At 37.7% G+C, this 23954-nt stretch overlaps 1 protein-coding gene across 1 annotated transcript in view; it reads right to left on the reverse strand.

Moving 5' to 3' along the window:
• Positions 1 to 2597: 2597 nt before the first annotated feature.
• Positions 2598 to 23954, reverse strand: part of LOC149448860 (guanylate-binding protein 6-like) — a 203344-nt gene continuing 181987 nt past the window's right edge. The window contains exon 10 of the mRNA XM_089694173.1: positions 2598 to 2853. Within this exon, the coding sequence (XP_089550299.1) occupies positions 2689 to 2853 (165 nt within the window). The 3' untranslated portion in view covers positions 2598 to 2688. The remainder of the gene's footprint in view (positions 2854 to 23954) is intronic.

Below are 23954 nucleotides of genomic sequence, written 5' to 3' on the forward strand. Positions count from 1 at the left end.
CTGCTTTGGTGTTAATTAAATTAACAACAGGTGCATTAGATGGGCAACAATGAGATGACCCCCAAAACAGGAATGGTTTTATAGGTGGAGGCCACTGACTTCACTACTCATATTTTCTGACTGCTTCTTTATTAGTTGGAAGAAGGATGAAGGAACTGATACCACTGAATGGCCCGCACACTCACCTGACCTAAATCCAATAGAACACCTCTGGGATATCATGTTTTGGTCCATCCGATGCCGCCAGGTTGCACCTCAGACTGTCCAGGAGCTCAGTGATGCCCTGGTCCAGATCTGGGATCTGGGAGGAAATCTCCAAGCACACCATCCGTGGTCTCATTAGGAGCCTCCCCCGACGTTGTCAGGCATCCATACAAGCAGGTGGGGGCCATACAAACTATTGAGGACCATTGTGAGTTGCTGCAATGACATTTCAGCAAAATGGACTTGTCTGCTACATCATATTTTCACTTTGATTTTCGAGGTGTCTTTGAATTTAGTCCTCTGTAGGTCTATCATTTTCATTTCCATCAAGCGATGGGGTGTCCTTACGTTCCTCACACATTACCCCGTCCATGTCAGTATAGAGATCCAGCAGGAGATTTGTCCCCATTGAGGTCTGATGGGTTTTCAAAGTCTTCCTTTCATTTTTTTGAGCAGTGTATTTAGTTTCTAGGAGGTTTTTAATATTTACCTTGGATGTTTTATAATGGTATCTAAATTATCACCATGCAGTTTTTTATCTATTTGTTAACTTTTTTTTAATATTATTATTTTTATATTTTAACATGATGATATTCGCTTTGTATAGGTTTGAATCCATGTGTTTCTGTGTGTGGCATTGGTACATCTGCTATAAAAAATCATAATTATTTAGAGGAGTGTGCTGCAGGTCTGTGGCCCTCAACTCCAGAGATCATTTATTTATTATAGATGGGGATAGTGTTTTCCTCCCCCTTTTCTTATTACATGAAACTTTGGAAACATCATTATATTGTATTAAATTTTAATAATATATATTTAGCATCCATGTTTTCTGCATACATTTTGTATTTATTTTTAGCATTGTATCTGGCTCGGTGGTTGGGCATATCTCTAGGTATAGCTGGAGATGCTCATTCCATCATGTATATTGCCATTTTGCATACACATACACACTGGGGGCTCCTGGGTTTTTATATAGATTTTTAGGTGTCTTCTGTTAGAGGCTCTTAGAATATCGCTCCCTTAGGCTGCATTCACACTTGAGTGCTTTGTAGCTTGAAGCTCAAAGCTTGAAACTCCAAAAATGCTTAAACTTAAAAAATTAGTTATTCTCTATGGTGCCTGTTCGTGTGATCAGGTGTGAACAGGCACCATAGACAACAATTGAATTTTTAAGTTTGAGCTTTTTTTGAGCTTTGAGCTACAAAACACTCAAGTGTGAATGCAGCCTTAGTCCTCCCCCTGGAGTTTGGAACTTCCAGTAGAGGCATTGAGCTGTTCACAATCCAGGTTTCGAGAAGCAATGGAGCGCTTCCGGGACTGAAGTTCTAGGTTTCGGTTATCGGATGCTTTGCATTCCACTGCCCAGCAGCGTGCCAAAGGACTTGTGAACATTATTATCAATAGCTTGTGAGTGTATTATTGACACAGGCACAAGGGAGTAGCTTTATGTTATATCATTTGTTGATGAGAAGTTGGTGGGACAAATATCTGCAGAATTGGGATGTTGCAATGATTCTGTCAAGTGTGCTCTACCATACTGGGGTTAAGGAAATTTGCACTAAAGAAAACACTGTAAGCATGAGGGGCATGTGGCCAATCATATATAGAAATCAATTGTTATAACAACTATTGTACATGTATTGGGTGTCTCGGAGGTTGGCCCGTGGAGGTGTGGTGGATTGGTCCATCTCTTCCCCCATAGGAGGGATTACAGATAGGTTCTCTATTTAAGAACAATTGAATCATTCAGACTAGAAGAAGTGGGCAGGTCCCTAGAAATGCATCAGAGATAGTCTAATTCATGCCAGAACTTTGGGAGTTCCATCTTCTGCATCATGTTTATGTTTCTGGGGTTTTGTACAACATTGTCACTCCTTGTCTTTTATGAGTATGCACTCACGTGTGTTTTTATATTCCAATTAAGTGTTGGCGGTAATTCACTAGGCCCAGGCACCCTTTATGCTTGTTTTGTTTGTGGTTTTAAGATTCTCTGATCTAAAGAGGGCAGCACTGGCAGCACATTCCTGTCTACTATAGAGAGCAGATGATTATCATCCGCCACGATTCATTTGGTTTCTCAAGAATCTCTTGTTTATGTTGTGTCAGAGTACATTGGTGTCTGTGGTGTAGTTCTCCCATTCCATCGGTGTCTGTGGGGTAGTTCTCCCATTCCATTGGTGTCTGTAGTGCAATGTCCCCATTACATTGGTGTCAGAAGGATAATGCCCCCATTCAGTGGTGTGGTTGCAAAAAAAAAAAAAAAAACCTACACCCCCCCACCCAAAAAAAAATCTGTTTTTATTGCTGTCTGTGACCTATATTTCCTGTCCTTGTGTCACATTGTTACTGGCAAGAAAGCCAGAGGGAGTCCCCTATAAAAGGTCACATAGTGCAGTAAATATTGACAGAAGTTTTATTTCTTCCTCAGTCAATCAAGAAATAACAAGAGAAGATTTTCCTGGAGATACATTTTCCCCATGATCATTCGAGTATAAAATGCTTAAGCATGCTCAGAACATAGTTAACAAGAGGGTTTAAGGCACCAAAATCAATAAGTTCTTTTTTCTGTCTCTTTAAATCTTCAATCTGTTCTTGATACATTCTGACTTGCTTCTCAAGTCCTTGCTCCAGGTACAATTTCTGTTCCTGTGAAGATATTACAAGTAAATATGCAATATATAGAGAAAAAATACATGAAAAAGAGCAATGCAACCATAGGACCACCCGGATATTCTACAAACTGATATCTTTCTGCCCTGAACATAGATTTATGTCATATTCCCGTTCAGGTAAAATCAGACACGCCTGAGATACCACATACATTCACTTTTATTTTTTGTTATATGAAAGGTGTGTAAAAGGTTTCAAGTAATAGCTTATGTGACTATAGTGAAGTTTAATAAATCACAGTCCTTCTTAAAACATATCTGAATTAACACAGGCCAGCTGGGAAGGAAAGCAGCGGGGGGGGGGGTTCAGCTGCATTTTAACTACCCACCAACTTCTCCCCCTTGAAGGAAGGAAAGAATGGAGGGGTGGAAGGAAGAAAGGGGTGGGTGGACATAAGGGGTGGATGGAAGGAATGGAGGGGTGGGTGGAAGGGAGGGAGGAAGGAAGGAAGGAAGGAAAGGCGGGGTGGGTGGAAGGGAGGAGTGGGTGGAAGGAAGGGAGGGAGGGGTAAGTGGAAGAAAAGAAGGGTGGGTGGAAGGAAGGGGTGGATGGAAGGAATGAAGGGGTGGAAGGAAGGAAGGAAGGAAGGAAGGAAAGAAGGGAGTAAGGAAGGAAGGAAGGAAAGGAGCAGTGGGTGGAAGGGAGGAGTGGGTGGAAGGAAGAGAGGGAGGGGTGGAAGGAAGGAAGGGAGAGGTGGGAGGAAGAAGGGGAGGGGTTGGTCGGAAGTAAGGGAGGGGTGAGTGGAAGGACAGGAGAAATTGAGGGGTGGGTGGAAGGAAGGGAGGGTGGGTAGGTGGAAAGAAGGGAGGAAGGGAGGGGTGGGTGGATGGAAAAAAGGGAGGGGTGGGTGGAAGGAAGGAAGGGAGGGGTGGGTGAAAGGAAGGTAGGGGTGGAAGGAAGGAAGGTAGATCAAACTCACCAGGACTAATTCAATTGCATCAGAGCTGTCGGCTGCAGTGTTCAGTTTCCCACCCACACCTAGTCTGAATTTGCATGCACTGGAGTGTGGGCGGGCACAGGAGGAGGCAGAGCAGATCCAACCTCTCTCCCCTCTTCTCCTATTGGTGCGGAGGATGGAGGGAGGGGCAAGGCAGTGAATAGAACACAACAGCGGTGAGAGGGAGAGGGGGGTCAGAAAGAAAACTGAACCATCAGGCATGTTCTGTGAAGTGGTGGGGGCGGTGATAAGCAGTGAGCTCCTGTATGGCTTTCAATAAAGCAGCTGGAAGCAGCATCTCCTCTCCTTCCTGCTGTTTCCAGCTGCTTTATTGAAAGCCATACAGAAGATCGTTGTTTGTCACAGCCCCCACCGCCACCACTCCCACATACCCCTAGTCTCAGCACTGCTCGCCACCCCCACCTTATTTCCACTCACAGACAAGTGGAAATTTCGAGGGCTGCAGGGATGATTGGCAACTGTCCTCTGGGGGGGGGGCAGATTCCCCTGACTCTCCCTTTATCTACGCCCTTGGTCACAAACCTCCAGTAGCAGCATTTGTAAAATACTTTGAATTAGGTTCTGTTCTAAATGGCCTGTTGTAAACAGTCTTGGAACAAGTGTGTCCTTTTTTATATTCAATCAAACTCTGAAAATTTGCTGTGATTTTGGTGAGTTACCATAATAAAAGTGGTTACATAAATATATAAAAGGATACCAGTCAGGTAGACACAAAACATGCCTATATTAAAAGGTCCAGAAGGCTAATAAAACAGATTAGATCTCCTAAGAAAAATATCATATTAAGTCTCTAGCAAATCATAATTTTATTCTGTTAAACAATAAGTTGTTCATCCCTTATTAGAGCAATAAAGTTCAATGATAAAAAAAGAATTAAAGAGACAGTGCAAAGAATACATTTAAATAATAATTTTTTTTTTTAAATAGAAATTAAAGATAAAAAAAAAAATTAAAGATATAAATTAAAAAGGTGATGTAGCGCTGCGAATCAATCGGTACTAGTAAACAATACAGGTGAATAAACTGTGCTCATAATCATAATGTGAACAAATGCGAAGACCATAGACCATAAATATAAATTAATGAATAATGTGAATAAATACACTAAAGTGCTTTCAATAAACGAGTTCATGGTTACATAGTTAGTATGGCTGAAAAAAGACAAAAGTCCATCCAGTTCAACCATTAAAAAAAAAAAGTTATAATCCTACACCCACAGTTGATCCACAGGAAGGAAAAAAAAACCCAGCAAAGCACGATCCAATTTGCTCCTGCAGGGGAAAAATTCCTTCCTGATCCCCCGAGAGGCAATCGGATATTCCCTGGATCAACTTTCCCTATAAATGTTATATCCAGTTATATTCTGTGTATCCAAGAAAGAAACCAGGACTTTCCTACATCAATCCACTGAGCTGGACACAACCAACTCTGGAGGGAGCCTATTCCACATTTTCACAACTCTTCCTGTGAAGAAACCTTTCTGTGTTTGGAGGTTATATTTCTATTACTCCAGACATAATGAGCGCCCCCTTGTCCTCTGTGAAGACCTCAGGGGGAATAACTCTACACCGACTACACTGTATGAACCACTGATGTATTTAAACACGGAGATCATATCCCCCTTAAGTAATAAACATGGAGATCATATCCCCCCCCTATGTATTATACATGGAGAACATAACCCTCCCTTATGTATTATACATGGAGATCATATCCCCCCCTTATGTATTATACCTGGAGATCATATCCCCCCTTATGTATTATACATGGTGATCATATCCCCCTTATATATTATACATGGAGATCATATTCCCCCTTATGTATTATACATGGTGATCATATCTCCCCTTATGTATTATACATGGAGATCATATCCCCCTTATGTATTATACATGGTGATCATATCCCCCCTCATGTATTATACATGGAGATCATATCCCCCTTATGTATTATACATGGAGGTCATATCCCGCCTTATGTATTATACATGGAGATAATATCCCCCTTATGTATTATACATGCAGATCATATCCCCCTTATGTATTATACATGGAGGTCATATCCCGCCTTATATATTATACATGGAGATCATATCCCCCCCTTATGAATTATACATGGAGATCCTATCCCCCTTATGTATAATACATGGATATCATATCCCGCCTTCTGTATTATACATGGAGATCATATCCCCCTTATGTATTATACATGGATATCATATCCCCCTTATGTATTATACATGTTGACATATACCCTCTTATGTATTATACATGGAGATCATATCCCCCCTTATGTATTATACATGGAGATCATATCCCCCTTATGTATTATACATGGAGATCATATCCCCCTTATGTATTATACATGGAGATCATATCCCCCCTTTTGTATAATACATGGAGATCATATCCTCCATTATGTATTATACATGGTGATCATACCACCCCCCTTATGTATTATACATGGAGATCATATCCCCCCCTTATGTGCTATACATGGAGATCCTAACCCCCTTATGTATTATACATGGAGATCATATCCCCCCATTATGTATTATACATGGAGATCATATCCCCCCTTATGTATTATACATGGATATCATATCCCCCCTTATGTATTATACATGGATATCATATCCCCCTTATGTATTATACATGTTGACATATACCCTCGTATGTATTATACATGGAGATCATATCCTCCATTATGTATTATACATGGAGATCATATCCCCCTTATGTATTATACATGGAGATCATATCCCCCTTATGTATTATACATGTTGACATATACCCTCGTATGTATTATACATGGAGATCATATCCCCCTTATGTATTATACATGTTGACATATACCCTCGTATGTATTATTCATGGATATCATATCCCCCTTATGTATTATACATGTTGACATATACCCTCGTATGTATTATACATGGAGATCATATCCCCCCTTATGTATTATACATGGAGATCATATCCTCCATTATGTATTATACATGGAGATCATATCCCCCCTTTTGTATAATACATGGAGATCATATCCTCCATTATGTATTATACATGGTGATCATACCACCCCCCTTATGTGTTATACATGGAGATCATATCCCCCCTTATGTGCTATACATGGAGATCCTAACCCCCTTATGTATTATACATGGAGATCATATCCCCCCCTTATGTATTATAAATGGAGATCATATCCCCCTTATGTATTGTACATGGTGATCATATCCCCCCTTATGTATTGTACATTGAGATCATATCCCCCCTTATGTATTATACATGGAGATCATACCTCCCCTTATGTATTATACATGGTGATCATATCCCCCTTATGTATTATACATGGAGATCATGTTCCCCTTATGTATTATACATGGAAATCATATCCCCCCTTGTGTATTATACATGGAGATCATATCCCCCCTTGTGTATTATACATGGAGATCATATCCCCCCTTGTGTATTATACATGGAGATCATATCCCCCCTTGTGTATTATACATGGAGATCATATCCCCCCTTGTGTATTATACATGGAGATCATATCCCCCCTTGTGTATTATACATGGAGATCATATCCCCCCTTGTGTATTATACATGGAGATCATATCCCCCCTTGTGTATTATACATGGAGATCATATCCCCCCTTGTGTATTATACATGAAGATCATATCCCCCCTTGTGTATTATACATGAAGATCATATCCCCCCTTGTGTATTATACATGGAGATCATATCCCCCCTTGTGTATTATACATGGAGATCATATCCCCCCTTGTGTATTATACATGGAGATCATATCCCCCCTTGTGTATTATACATGGAGATCATATCCCCCCTTGTGTATTATACATGGAGATCATATCCCCCCTTGTGTATTATACATGGAGATCATATCCCCCCTTGTGTATTATACATGGAGATCATATCCCCCCTTGTGTATTATACATGGAGATCATATCCCCCCTTGTGTATTATACATGGAGATCATATCCCCCCTTGTGTATTATACATGGAGATCATATCCCCCCTTGTGTATTATACATGGAGATCATATCCCCCCTTGTGTATTATACATGGAGATCATATCCCCCCTTGTGTATTATACATGGAGATCATATCCCCCCTTGTGTATTATACATGGAGATCATATCCCCCCTTGTGTATTATACATGGAGATCATATCCCCCCTTGTGTATTATACATGGAGATCATATCCCCCCTTATGTATTATACATGGAGATCATATCCCCCCTTATGTATTATACATGGAGATCATATCCCCCCTTATGTATTATACATGGAGATCATATCCCCCCTTATGTATTATACATGGAGATCATATCCCCCCTTATGTATTATACATAGAAATCATATCCCCCTTATGTATTATACATGGAGATCACATCCCCCTTATGTATTATACATGGAGATCACATCCCCCTTATGTATTATACATGGAGATCATATCCCCCTTATGTATTATACATGGAGATCATATCCCCCCTTATGTATTATACATGGAGATCATATCCCCCCTTATGTATTATACATGGAGATCATATCCCCCTTATGTATTATGCATGGAGATCATATCCCCCATTATGTATTATACATGGAGATCATATCCCCCCTTATGTATTATACATGGAGATCATATCCCCCCTTATGTATTATACATGGAGATCATATCCCCCCTTATGTATTATACATGGAGATCATATCCTCCTTATATATTATACATGGAGATCATATCCCCCCTTATGTATTATACATGGAGATCATATCCCCCTTATGTATTATACATGGTGATCATATCCCCCCTTATGTATTATACATGGTGATCATATCCCCCTTATGTATTATGCATGGAGATCATATCCCCCATTATGTATTATACATGGAGATCATATCCCCCTTATGTATTATACATGGAGATCACACCCCCCCCTTATGTATTATACATGGAGATCATACCTCCCCTTATGTATTATATATGGTGATCATATCCCCCCTTATGTATTATACATGGAGATCATGTTCCCCTTATGTATTATACATGGAGATAATACCACCCTTGTGTATTATACATGGAGATCACATCCCCCCCTTATGTATTATACATGGAGATCATATTCCCCTTATTTATTATACATGGAGATCATATCCCCCCTTATGTATTATACATGGAGATCATATCCCCCCTTATGTATTATATATGGAGATCATATCCCCCTTATGTATTATACATGGAGATCATATCCCCCCTTATGTATTATACATGGAGATCATATCCCCCTTATGTATTATATATGGAGATCATATCCCCCCTTATGTATTATACATGGAGATCATATCCCCCCTTATGTATTATACATGGAGATCATATCCCCCCTTATGTATTATACATGGAGATCATACCTCCCCTTATGTATTATACATAGAGATCACATCCCCCTTATGTATTATACATGGAGATCACATCTCCCTTATGTATTATACATGGAGATCATATCCCCCTTATGTATTATACATGGAGATCATATCCCCCCTTATGTATTATACATGGAGATCATATCCCCCCTTATGTATTATACATGGTGATCATATCCCCCTTATGTATTATGCATGGAGATCATATCCCCCATTACGTATTATACATGAAGATAAAACCCCCCTAATGTATTATACACGGAGATTATATCCCCCTTATGTATTATACATGGAGATCTTATCCCCCTTATGTATTATACATGGTGATTATATCCCCCCTTATGTATTATACATGGAGATCATATCCCCCTTATGTATTACAGATGGATATCATATCCCCCGTATGTATTATACATGGAGATCATATCTCCCCTTATGTATTATACATGAAGATCATATCCTCCCTTATGTATTATACATGGAGATCATATCCCCCCCTTATGTATTATACATGTAGATCATATCCCCCCTTATGTATTATATCTGGAGATCATTTCCCCCTTATGTATTATACATGGAGATCATATCCCCCTTTATGTATTATACATGGAGATCATATCCCCCCTTATGTATTATACATGGAGATCATATCCCCCCCTTATGTATTATACATGTAGATCATATCCCCCCTTATGTATTATACATGGAGATCACCCCCCCCCAATGTATTATACATGGAGATCATATCCCCCTTATGTATTATACATGGTGATCATATCCCCCCTTATGTATCATACATGGTGATAATATCTCCCCTTATGTATTATACATGGAGATCATATCCCCCCTTATGTATTATACATGGAGATCACATCCCCCTTATGTATTATACATGGAGATCATAACCCCCACCCCCTTATGTATTATACATAGTGATCATATCCCCCCTTATGTATTATACATTGAGATCATACCCACCTTATGTATTATACATGGTGAATATATCCCCCTTATGTATTATATATGGTGATCATATCCCCCCTTATGTGTTATACATGGAGATCACATCCCCCCTTATGTTTTATACATGGAGGTCATATCCCCCCTTATGTATTATACATGGAGATCTTATCCCCCTTATGTATTATACATGGAGATCATATCCCCCCTTATGTATTATACATGGAGATCATATCCCCCCTTATGTATTATACATGGAGATCATATCCCCCCTTATGTATTATACATGGAGATCATATCCCCCCCTTATGTATTATACATGGTGATCATATCCCACCTTATGTATTATACATGGATATCATATACCCTCTTATGTAGTATACATGGAGATCATATTCCCCTTATATATTATACATAGAGATCATATCCCCCCTTATGTAATATACATGGAGATCATATTCCTGTAATGTATTATACATGGAGATCATATCCCCCCTTATGTATTATACATGGAAATCATATCCCCCTTATGTATTATACATGAGATCATATCCCCCTTATGTATTATACATGGAGATCATATCCCCCTTATGTATTATACATGGATATCATATACCCTCTTATGTTTTATACATGGAGATCATATTCCCCTTATGTATTATACATGGAGATCATATTCCCCATATATATTATACATGGAGATCATATCCCCCCTCATGTATTATAATGGAGATCATATCCCCCTTATGTATTATACATGGAGATCATATCCCCCTTATGTATTATACATGGAGATCATATCCCCCTTATGTATTATACATGGAGATCATATCCCCCCTTATGTATTATACATGGATATCATATACCCTCTTATGTAATATACATGGAGATCATATCCCCTCTTATGTATTATACATTGAGATCATATCCCCCCTTATGTATTATACATGGAGATCATATCCCCCCTTATGTATTATACATGGAGATCATATTCCCCATATATATTATACATGGAGATCATATCCCCCCTCATGTATTATAATGGAGATCATATCCCCCTTATGTATTATACATGGAGATCATATCCCCCCTTATGTATTATACATGGAGATCATATCCCCCCTTATGTATTATACATGGAGATCATATCCACCCCTTATGTATTATACATGGAAATCATATCCCCCTTATGTATTATACATGGACATCATATACTCCCCTTAGGTATTATACATGGAGATCATACCCTCCCCTTATGTATTATACATTGAGATCATATCCCCCCTTATGTATTATACATTGGGGATCACATCCCCCCTTTTGTATAATACATGGAAATCATAAGCCCCGCCCACTTATGTATTATACATGGAGATCATACCCCCTTATGTATTATACATGGAGATCATATCCTCCCCTTATGTATTATACATGGAGATCATATCCCCATTATGTATTATACATGGTGATCCTATCCCCCCTTATGTATTCTACATGGAGATCATATCCCCCTTATGTATTATACATGGAGATTACATCCCCCCCCCCCTTATGTATTATACATGGAGATCATATCCCCCTTATGTATCATACATGGTGATCATATCCCCCCTTTATGTATTATACATGGAGATCATATCCCCCTTATGTATTATACATGATGATCATATCCCCCATTTTGTATTATACATGGAGATCATATCCCCCCTTATGTATAATACATGAAGATCATATCCCCCCCCTTTTGTATTATACATGGAGATCATATCCACCTTATGTATTATACATGGAGATCATATCCCCCCTTATGTATTATACATGGAGATCATATCCACCTTATGTATTATACATGGAGATCATATCCCCCCTTATGTATTATACATGGAGATCATATCCCCCTTATGTATTATACATGGTGATCATATCCCCCCTTATGTATTATACATGGAGATCATATCCCTCTTATGTATTATACATGGTGATCATATCCTCCCTTATTTATGATACATGGTGATCATATCCCCCTTATGTATTATACATGGTGATCATATCCTCCCTTATTTATGATACATGGTGATCATATCCCCCTTATGTATTATACATGGAAATCAAATCCGCCTTATGTAATATACATGGAGATCATATCCCCCCCTTATGTATTATACATGGAGATCATATCCCCCCTTATATATTATAGATGGAGATCATATCCCCCCTTATGTATTATACATGGCGATCATATCCCCCTTATGTATTATACATGGAAATAAAATCCGCCTTATGTAATATACGTGGAAATCATAACCCCCACCCCCTTATGTAGTATACGTGGTGATCATACCCCCTTATGTAATATACATGGAGATCATATCCCCCCGTATGTATTATACATGGAGATCATATCCCCCTTATGTATTATACATGGAGATCATATCCCCCTTATGTATTATACATGGAGATCATATCCCCCTTATGTATTATACATGGTGATCATATCCCCCCTTATGTATTATACATGGTGATCATATCCCCCTTATGTATTATAAATGGTGATCATATCCTCCCTTTTATATTATACATGGTGATCATATACCCCCCCTTATGTATTTTACATGGTGATCATATCCCCCCTTATTTATTATACATGGTGATCATATCCCCCCTTATGTATTATACAAGGTGATCATATCCCCCCTTATGTATTATACATGGTGATCATATCCCCATTCATATGTATGATACAAGGTAATCATATCCTCCCCTTATGTATTATACATGGAGATCATATCCTCCCTTATGTATTATACATGGAGCTCATATCCCCCCTTATGTATTATACATGGAGCTCATATCCCCCCTTATTTATTTTACATGGAGATCATATCCATCCTTATGTATTATACATGGAGATCATATCCCCCCTTATGTAATATACATGGTGATCATACCCCCCTTATGTATTATACATGGAGATCATATCCCCCCTTATGTATAATACATGGAGAGCATATCCCCCCTTATGTTTTATACATGGAGATCATATCCTCCCTTATGTATTATACATGGTGATCATATCCCCCTTATGTATTATACATGGAGATCATATCCCCCCTTATGTATTATACATGGAGATCATATCCCCCTTTATGTATTATACATGGAGATCATATCCCCCTTATGTATTATACATGGAGATCATATCCCCCCTTATGTATTATACATGGAGATCATATCCCCCCTTATGTATTATACATGGCAATCATATCCCCCTTATGTATTATACATGGAGATCATATCCCCCTCATGTATTATACATGGAGAACATATCCCCCCTTATATATTATACATGGAGATCATATCCCCCCTTATGTATTATACATGGAGATCATATCCCCCCTTATGTATTATACATGGAGATCATATCCCCCTTATGTATTATACATGGAAATCATATCCCCCTTATGTATTATACATGGATATCATATACCCTCTTATGTATTATACATGGAGATCATATTCCCCATATATTTTATACATGGAGATCATATCCCCCCTCATGTATTATAATGGAGATCATATCCCCCTTATGTATTATACATGGAGATCATATCCCCCCTTATGTATTATACAAGGTGATCATATCCCCCCTTATGTATTATACATGGTGATCATATCCCCATTCATATGTATGATACAAGGTGATCATATCCTCCCCTTATGTATTATACATGGAGATCATATCCTCCCTTATGTATTATACATGGAGCTCATATCCCCCCTTATGTATTTTACATGGAGATCATATCCATCCTTATGTATTATACATGGAGATCATATCCCCCCTTATGTAATATACATGGTGATCATACCCCCCTTATGTATTATACATGGTGATCATATCCCCCCTTAAATATTTTAGATGGAAATCATATCCCCCTTATGTATTATACATGGTGATCATATCCCCCTTATGTATTATGCATGGAGATCATATCCCCCATTACGTATTATACATGGAGATCATATCCCCCCTTATGTATTATACATGGTAATCATATCCCCCCCCTTATGTATTATACATGAAGATAAAACCCCCCTAATGTATTATACACGGAGATTATATCCCCCTTATGTATTATACATGGAGATCTTATCCCCCTTATGTATTATACATGGTGATTATATCCCCCCTTATGTATTACACATGGAGATCATATCCCCCGTATGTATTATACATGGAGATCATATTTCCCCTTATGTATTATACATGGAGATCATATCCTCCCTTATGTATTATACCTGGAGATCATATCCCCCTTATGTATTACACATGGTGAATATATCCCCCTTATGTATTATACATGGAGATCATATTCCCCTTATGTATTACACATGGAGATCATATCCCCCCTTATGTATTATACATGGAGATCATATCCCCCCTCATGTATTATAATGGAGATCATATCCCCCTTATGTATTATACATGGAGATCATATCCCCCTTATGTATTATACATGGAGATCATATCCCCCTCATGTATTATACATGGAGAACATATCCCCCCTTATATATTATACATGGAGTTCATATCCCCCCTTATGTATTATACATGGAGATCATATCCCCCCTTATGTATTATACATGGAGATCATATCCCCCTTATGTATTATACATGGAGATCATATCCCCCTTATGTTTTATACATGGAGATCATATCCCCCTTATGTATTATACATGGATATCATATACCCTCTTATGTATTATACATGGAGATCATATTCCCCATATATTTTATACATGGAGATCATATCCCCCCTCATGTATTATAATGGAGATCATATCCCCCTTATGTATTATACATGGAGATCATATCCCCCCTTATGTATTATACATGGATATCATATACCCTCTTATGTAATATACATGGAGATCATATCCCCCCTTATGTATTATACATGGAGATCATATCCCCCTTATGTATTATACATGGAGATCATATTCCCCATATATATTATACATGGAGATCATATCCCCCCTCATGTATTATAATGGAGATCATATCCCCCTTATGTATTATACATGGATATCATATCCCCCCTTATGTATTATACATGGAGATCATATCCCCCTTATGTATTATACATGGAGATCATATCCCCCTTATGTATTATACATGGAGATCATATTCCCCATATATTTTATACATGGAGATCATATCCTCCCTCATGTATTATAATGGAGATCATATCCCCCTTATGTATTATACATGGAGATCATATCCCCCCTTATGTATTATACATGGAGATCATATTCCCCATATATATTATACATGGAGATCATATCCCCCTCATGTATTATAATGGAGATCATATCCCCCTTATGTATTTTACATGGAGATCATATCCCCCCTTATGTATTATACATGGAGATCATATCCCCCCTTATTTATTTTACATGGAAATCATATCCCCCTTATGTATTATACATGGACATCATATACTCCCCTTAGGTATTATACATGGAGATCATATCCTCCCCTTATGTATTATACATTGAGATCATATCCCCCTATATGTAATATACATTGGGGATCACATCCCCCCTTTTGTATTATGCATGGAAATCATATCCCCCTTATGTATTATACATGGAGATCATACCCCCTTATGTATTATACATGGAGATCGTATCCTCCCTTTATGTATTATACATGGAGATCATATCCCCATTATGTATTATACATGGAGATCCTATCCCCCCTTATGTATTCCACATGGAGATCATATCCCCCCCCCTTATGTATTATACATGGAGATCATATCCCCCTTATGTATCATACATGGTGATCATATCCCCCCTTTATGTATCATACATGGAGATCATATCCCCCTTATGTATTATACATGATGATCATATCCCCCCTTATGTATTATACATGGAGATCATATCCCCCCTTATGTATTATACATGGAGATCATTTCCCTCCTTATGTAATATACATGGAGATCATATCCCCCTTACGTATTATACATTGAGATCATACCCCCTCCCTTATGTATTATACATGGGGATCAGATCCCCCCCTTATGTATTATAAATGGTGATCATATCCTCCCTTTTATATTATACATGGTGATCATATACCCCCCCCCCCTTATGTATTTTACATGGTGATCATATCCCCCCTTATTTATTATACATGGTGATCTTATCCCCCCTTATGTATTATACAAGGTGATCATATCCCCCCTTATGTATTATACATGGGGATTATATCCCCCCTTATGTATTATACATGGAGATCATATCCTCCCCCTTATGTATTATACATGAAGATAAAACCCCCCTTATGTATTATACATGGAGATTATATCCCCCTTATGTATTATACATGGAGATCTTATCCCCCTTATGTATTATACATGGTGATTATATCCCCCCTTATGTATTATACATGGAGATCATATCCCCCTTATGTATTACACATGGAGATCATATCCCCCGTATGTATTATACATGGAGATCATATTTCCCCTTATGTATTATACATGGAGATCATATCCTCCCTTATGTATTATACCTGGAGATCATATCCCCCTTATGTATTACACATGGTGAATATATCCCCCTTATGTATTATACATGGAGATCATATTCCCCTTATGTATTACACATGGAGATCATATCCCCCCTTATGTATTATACATGGAGATCATATCCCCCCTCATGTATTATAATGGACATCATATCCCCCTTATGTATTATACATGGAGATCATATCATCCCTTATGTATTATACATGGAGATCATATCCCCCCTTATGTATTATACATGGAGATCATATCCCCCCTTATGTATTATACATGGAGATCATATCCCCCTTTATGTATTATACATGGAGATCATATCCCCCTTATGTATTATACATGGAGATCATATCCCTCCTTATGTATTATACATGGAGATCATATCCCCCCTTATGTATTATACATGGAAATCATATCCCCCTTATGTATTATAAATGGAGATCATATCCCCCTCATGTATTATACATGGAGAACATATCCCCCCTTATATATTATACATGGAGATCATATCCCCCCTTATGTATTATACATGGAGATCATATCCCCCTTATGTATTATACATGGAGATCATATCCCCCTTATGTATTATACATGGATATCATATACCCTCTTATGTATTATACATGGAGATCATATTCCCCATATATTTTATACATGGAGATCATATCCCCCCTCATGTATTATAATGGAGATCATATCCCCCTTATGTATTATACATGGAGATCATATCCCCCCTTATGTATTATACATGGATATCATATACCCTCTTATGTAATATACATGGAGATCATATCCCCCCTTATGTATTATACATGGAGATCATATCCCCCTTATGTATTATACATGGAGATCATATTCCCCATATATATTATACATGGAGATCATATCCCCCCTCATGTATTATAATGGAGATCATATCCCGCTTATGTATTATACATGGAGATCATATCCCCCCTTATGTATTATACATGGAGATCATATCCCCCCTTATGTATTATACATGGAGATCATATCCCCCTTATGTATTATACATGGAGATCATATTCCCCATATATTTTATACATGGAGATCATATCCCCCCTCATGTATTATAATGGAGATCATATCCCCCTTATGTATTATACATGGAGATCATATCCCCCCTTATGTATTATACATGGAGATCATATTCCCCATATATATTATACATGGAGATCATATCCCCCCTCATGTATTATAATGGAGATCATATCCCCCCTTATGTATTATACATGGAGATCATATCCCCCCTTATGTATTTTACATGGAAATCATATCCCCCTTATGTATTATACATGGACATCATATACTCCCCTTAGGTATTATACATGGAGATCATATCCTCACCTTATGTATTATACATTGAGATCATATCCCCCCTTATGTAATATACATTGTTGATCACATCCCCCCTTTTGTATTATGCATGGAAATCATATCCCCCTTATGTATTATACATGGAGATCGTATCCTCCCTTTATGTATTATACATGGAGATCATATCCCCATTATGTATTATACATGGAGATCATATCCCCCCCCCCTTATGTATTATACATGGAGATCATATCCCCCTTATGTATCATACATGGTGATCATATCCCCCCTTTATGTATCATACATGGAGATCATATCCCCCTTATGTATTATACATGATGATCATATCCCCCCTTATGTATTATACATGGAGATCATATCCCCCCCTTATGTATAATACATGAAGATCATATCCCCCCCCCCCTTATGTATTATACATGGAGATCATATTCCCCATATATATTATACATGGAGATCATATCCCCCCTCATGTATTATAATGGAGATCATATCCCCCTTATGTATTATACATGGTGATCATATCCCCCCTTTATGTATCATACATGGTGATCATATCCCCCCTTATGTATTATACATGGTGATCATATCCCCCTTATGTATTATACATGGAGATCATATCCCCCTTATGTATTATACATGGAGATCATATCCCACCCTTATGTATTATACATGGAGATCATATCCCACCCTTATGTATTATACATGGAGATCATATCCCCCCTTATGTATTATACATGGAGATCATATCCCCCCTTATGTATTATACATGGAGATCATATCCCCCCTTATGTATTATACATGGAGATCATATCCCCCCTTATGTATTATACATGGAGATCATATCCCACCCTGATGTATTATACATGGAGATCATATCCCCCCTTATGTATTATACATGGAGATCATATCCCCCTTATGTATTATACATGGAGATCATATCCCCCCTTATGTATTATACATGGAGATCATATCCCCCCTTATGTATTATACATGGTGATCATATCTCCCCCTTATGTATTATACATGGAGATCATATCCTCCCTTATTTATGATACATGGTGATCATATCCCCCCCCCCTTATGTATTTTACATGGTGATCATATCCCCCCTTATGTATTATACATGGTGATCATATCTCCCCCTTATGTAATATATATGGAGATCATATCCCCCCTTATGTATTATACATGGTGATCATATCTCCCCTTTATGTATTATACATGGCGATCATATCTCCCTTATGTATAATACATGGAAATCAAATCCGCCTTATGTAATATACGTGGAAATCATAACCCCCCTTATGTATTATACGTGGTGATCATACCCCCTTATGTAATATACATGGAGATCATATCCCCCCGTATGTATTATACATGGAGATCATATCCCCCTTATGTATTATAAATGGAGATCATATCCCCCTTATGTATTATACATAGAGATCATATCCCCCTTATGTATTATACATGGAGATCATATCCCCCCTTATGTATTATACATGGAGATCATATCCCCCTTATGTATTATACATGGTGATCATACACCCCTTAAGTATTATACATGGTGATCATATCCCCCCTTATGTATTATACATGGAGATCATACCCCCCTTATGTATTATACATGGAGATCATATCCCCCCTTATATATTATACATGGAGATCATATCCCCACTTATGTATTATACATGGTGATCATATCCCCCTTATGTATTATACATGGAAAACATAACCCCACCCCCTTATGTATTATACATGGTGATCATATCCCTCCCCCTTATGTATTTTACATGGTGATCATATCCCCCCTTATTTATTATACATGTTGATCATATCCCCCCTTATGTATTATACATGGAGATCATATCCCCCCTTATGTACTATACATGGAGATCATATCCCCCCTTATGTATTATACATGGAGATCATATCCCCCCTTATGTATTATACATGGAGATCATATCCCCCCTTATGTAATATACATGGTGATAATATCGCCCCTTATGTATTATACATGGTGATCATACCCCCCCCCCCTTTATGTATTTTACATGGTGATCATATCCCCCCTTATTTTTTTTACATGGTGATCATATCCCCCCTTATTTATTATACATGGAGATCATATCCCCCTTATGTATTATACATGGAAATCATATCCCCCCTTATGTATTATACATGGAGATCATATCCCCCTTATGTATTATACATGGAGATCATATCCCCCCTCATGTATTATACATGGAGATCACAAACCCCCCCCCCCTTTGTATTATACATGGAAATCATATCCCCTTATGTATTATACATGAAAATCATAACCCCCACCCACTTATGTATTATATATGGTGATCATACCCCCCCTTATGTATTATACATGGAGATCATATTTTCCCTCATGTATTATACATGGTGATCATATCCACCCTTATGTATTATACATGGTGATAATATCCCCCATTATGTATTTTACATGGTGATCATATCCCCCCTTATGTATTATACATGGTGATCATATCCCCCCTTATGTATTATACATGGTGATCATATCCCCCCTTATGTATTATACATGGTGATCATATCCCCCTTATGTATTATACAATGAGAACATATCCCCCCTATGTATTATACATGGAGATCATAACCCCCCTATGTATTATACATGGAGTTCATAACCCCCCTATGTATTATACATGGAGATAATATCCCCTCTTATGTATTATACATGGAGATCATATCCTCCTTATGTATTATACAATGAGATCATATCCCCCTCATGTATTATACATGGAGATCATATCCCCCTCATGTATTATACATGGAGATCATATCCCCCTTATGTATTATACATGGAAATCATATCCCCTTATGTATTATACATGGAGATCATATCCCCCCTTATGTATTATACATGGTGATCATATCCCCCCTTATGTATTATACATGGAGATCATATCCCCCCTTATGTATTATACATGGAGATCATATCCCCCCCTTATGTATTATACATGGAGATCATATCCCCGTTATGTATTATACATGGAAATCATATCCCCTTATGTATTATACATGGAGATCATATCCCCCCTTATGTATTATACATGGAGATCATATCCCCCCTTATGTATTATACATGGAGATCATACCCCCTTATGTATTATACATGGAGATCATATCCCCCTTATGTATTATACATGGAGATCATATCCCCCCCTTAAGTATTATACATGGAGATCATATCCCCCCTTATGTATTATACATGGAGATCATATCCCCCTTATGTATTATACATGGAAATCATATCCCCTTATGTATTATACATGGAGATCATATCCCCCCTTATGTATTATACATGGAGATCATATCCCCCCTTATGTATTATACATGGAGATCATACCCCCTTATGTATTATACATGGAGATCATATCCCCCCTTATGTATTATACAATGAGATCATATCCCCCCCTTATGTATTATACATGGAGATCATATCCCCCTCATGTATTATACATGGAAATCATATCCCCTTATGTATTATACATGGTAATCATAACCTCCTCCCACTTATGTATTATACATGGTGATCATACCCCCCTTATGTATTATACATGGAGATCATATCCTCCCCTTATGTATTATACATGGAGATCATATCCTCCCCTTATGTATTGTACATGGAGATCTTATCTTCCCCTTATGTATTGTACATGGAGATCATATCCCCCCTTATGTATTATACATAGTGATCATATCCCCCTTATGTATTATACATGGAGATCATATCCCCCTTATGTATTATACATGGAGATCATATCCCCCTTATGTATTATACATGGAGATCATATCCCCCTTATGTATTATACATGGAGATCATATCCCCCCCTTAAGTATTATACATGGAGATCATATCCCCCCTTATGTATTATACATGGAGATCATATCCCCCTTATGTATTATACATGGAAATCATATCCCCTCTTATGTATTATACATGGAGATCATATCCCCCCTTATGTATTATACATGGAGATCATATCCCCCTTATGTATTATACATGGAGATCATACCCCCTTATGTATTATACATGGAGATCATATCCCCCCTTATGTATTATACATGGAGATCATATCCCCCCTTATGTATTATACATGGAGATCATATCCCCCTTATGTATTATACATGGAGATCATATCCCCCCTCATGTATTATAATGGAGATCATATCCCCCTTATGTATTATACATGGAGATCATATCCCCCTTATGTATTATACATGGAGATCATATTCCCCATATATATTATACATGGAGATCATATCCCCCCTCATGTATTATAATGGAGATCATATCCCCCCTTATGTATTATACATGGAGATCATATCCCCCCTTATGTATTATACATGGAGATCATATCCCCCCTTATGTATTTTACATGGAAATCATATCCCCCTTATGTATTATACATGGACATCATATACTCCCCTTAGGTATTATACATGGAGATCATATCCTCCCCTTATGTATTATACATTGAAATCATATCCCCCCTTATGTAATATACATTGGGGATCACATCCCCCCTTTTGTATTATGCATGGAAATCATATCCCCCTTATGTATTATACATGGAGATCGTATCCTCCCTTTATGTATTATACATGGAGATCATATCCCCATTATGTATTATACATGGAGATCCTATCCCCCCTTATGTATTCCACATGGAGATCATATCCCCCCCCCCTTATGTATTATACATGGAGATCATATCCCCCTTATGTATCATACATGGTGATCATATCCCCCCTTTATGTATCATACATGGAGATCATATCCCCCTTATGTATTATACATGATGATCATATCCCCCCTTATGTATTATACATGGAGATCATATCCCCCCCTTATGTATATTACATGAAGATCATATCCCCACCCCCCTTATGTATTATACATGGAGATCATATTCCCCATATATATTATACATGGAGATCATATCCCCCTTATGTATTATACATGGTGATCATATCCCCCCTTTATGTATCATACATGGTGATCATATCCCCCCTTATGTATTATACATGGTGATCATATCCCCCTTATGTATTATACATGGAGATCATATCCCCCTTATGTATTATACATGGAGATCATATCCCACCCTTATGTATTATACATGGAGATCATATCCCACCCTTATGTATTATACATGGAGATCATATCCCCCCTTATGTATTATACATGGAGATCATATCCCCCCTTATGTATTATACATGGAGATCATATCCCCCCTTATGTATTATACATGGAGATCATATACCCCCTTATGTATTATACATGGAGATCATATCCCACCCTGATGTATTATACATGGAGATCATATCCCCCCTTATGTATTATACATGGAGATCATATCCCCCTTATGTATTATACATGGAGATCATATCCCCCCTTATGTATTATACATGGAGATAATATCCCCCCTTATGTATTATACATGGTGATCATATCTCCCCCTTATGTATTATACATGGAGATCATATCCTCCCTTATTTATGATACATGGTGATCATATCCCCCCCCCCCTTATGTATTTTACATGGTGATCATATCCCCCCTTATGTATTATACATGGTGATCATATCTCCCCCTTATGTAATATATATGGAGATCATATCCCCCCTTATGTATTATACATGGTGATCATATCTCCCCTTTATGTATTATACATGGCGATCATATCTCCCTTATGTATAATACATGGAAATCA

The sequence above is a fragment of the Staurois parvus genome, unplaced genomic scaffold (assembly GCF_062004578.1).
Source record: "Staurois parvus isolate SC_StPar_1 unplaced genomic scaffold, SC_StPar_1.0 ptg000654l, whole genome shotgun sequence".
Lineage (NCBI taxonomy): Eukaryota > Metazoa > Chordata > Amphibia > Anura > Ranidae > Staurois > Staurois parvus.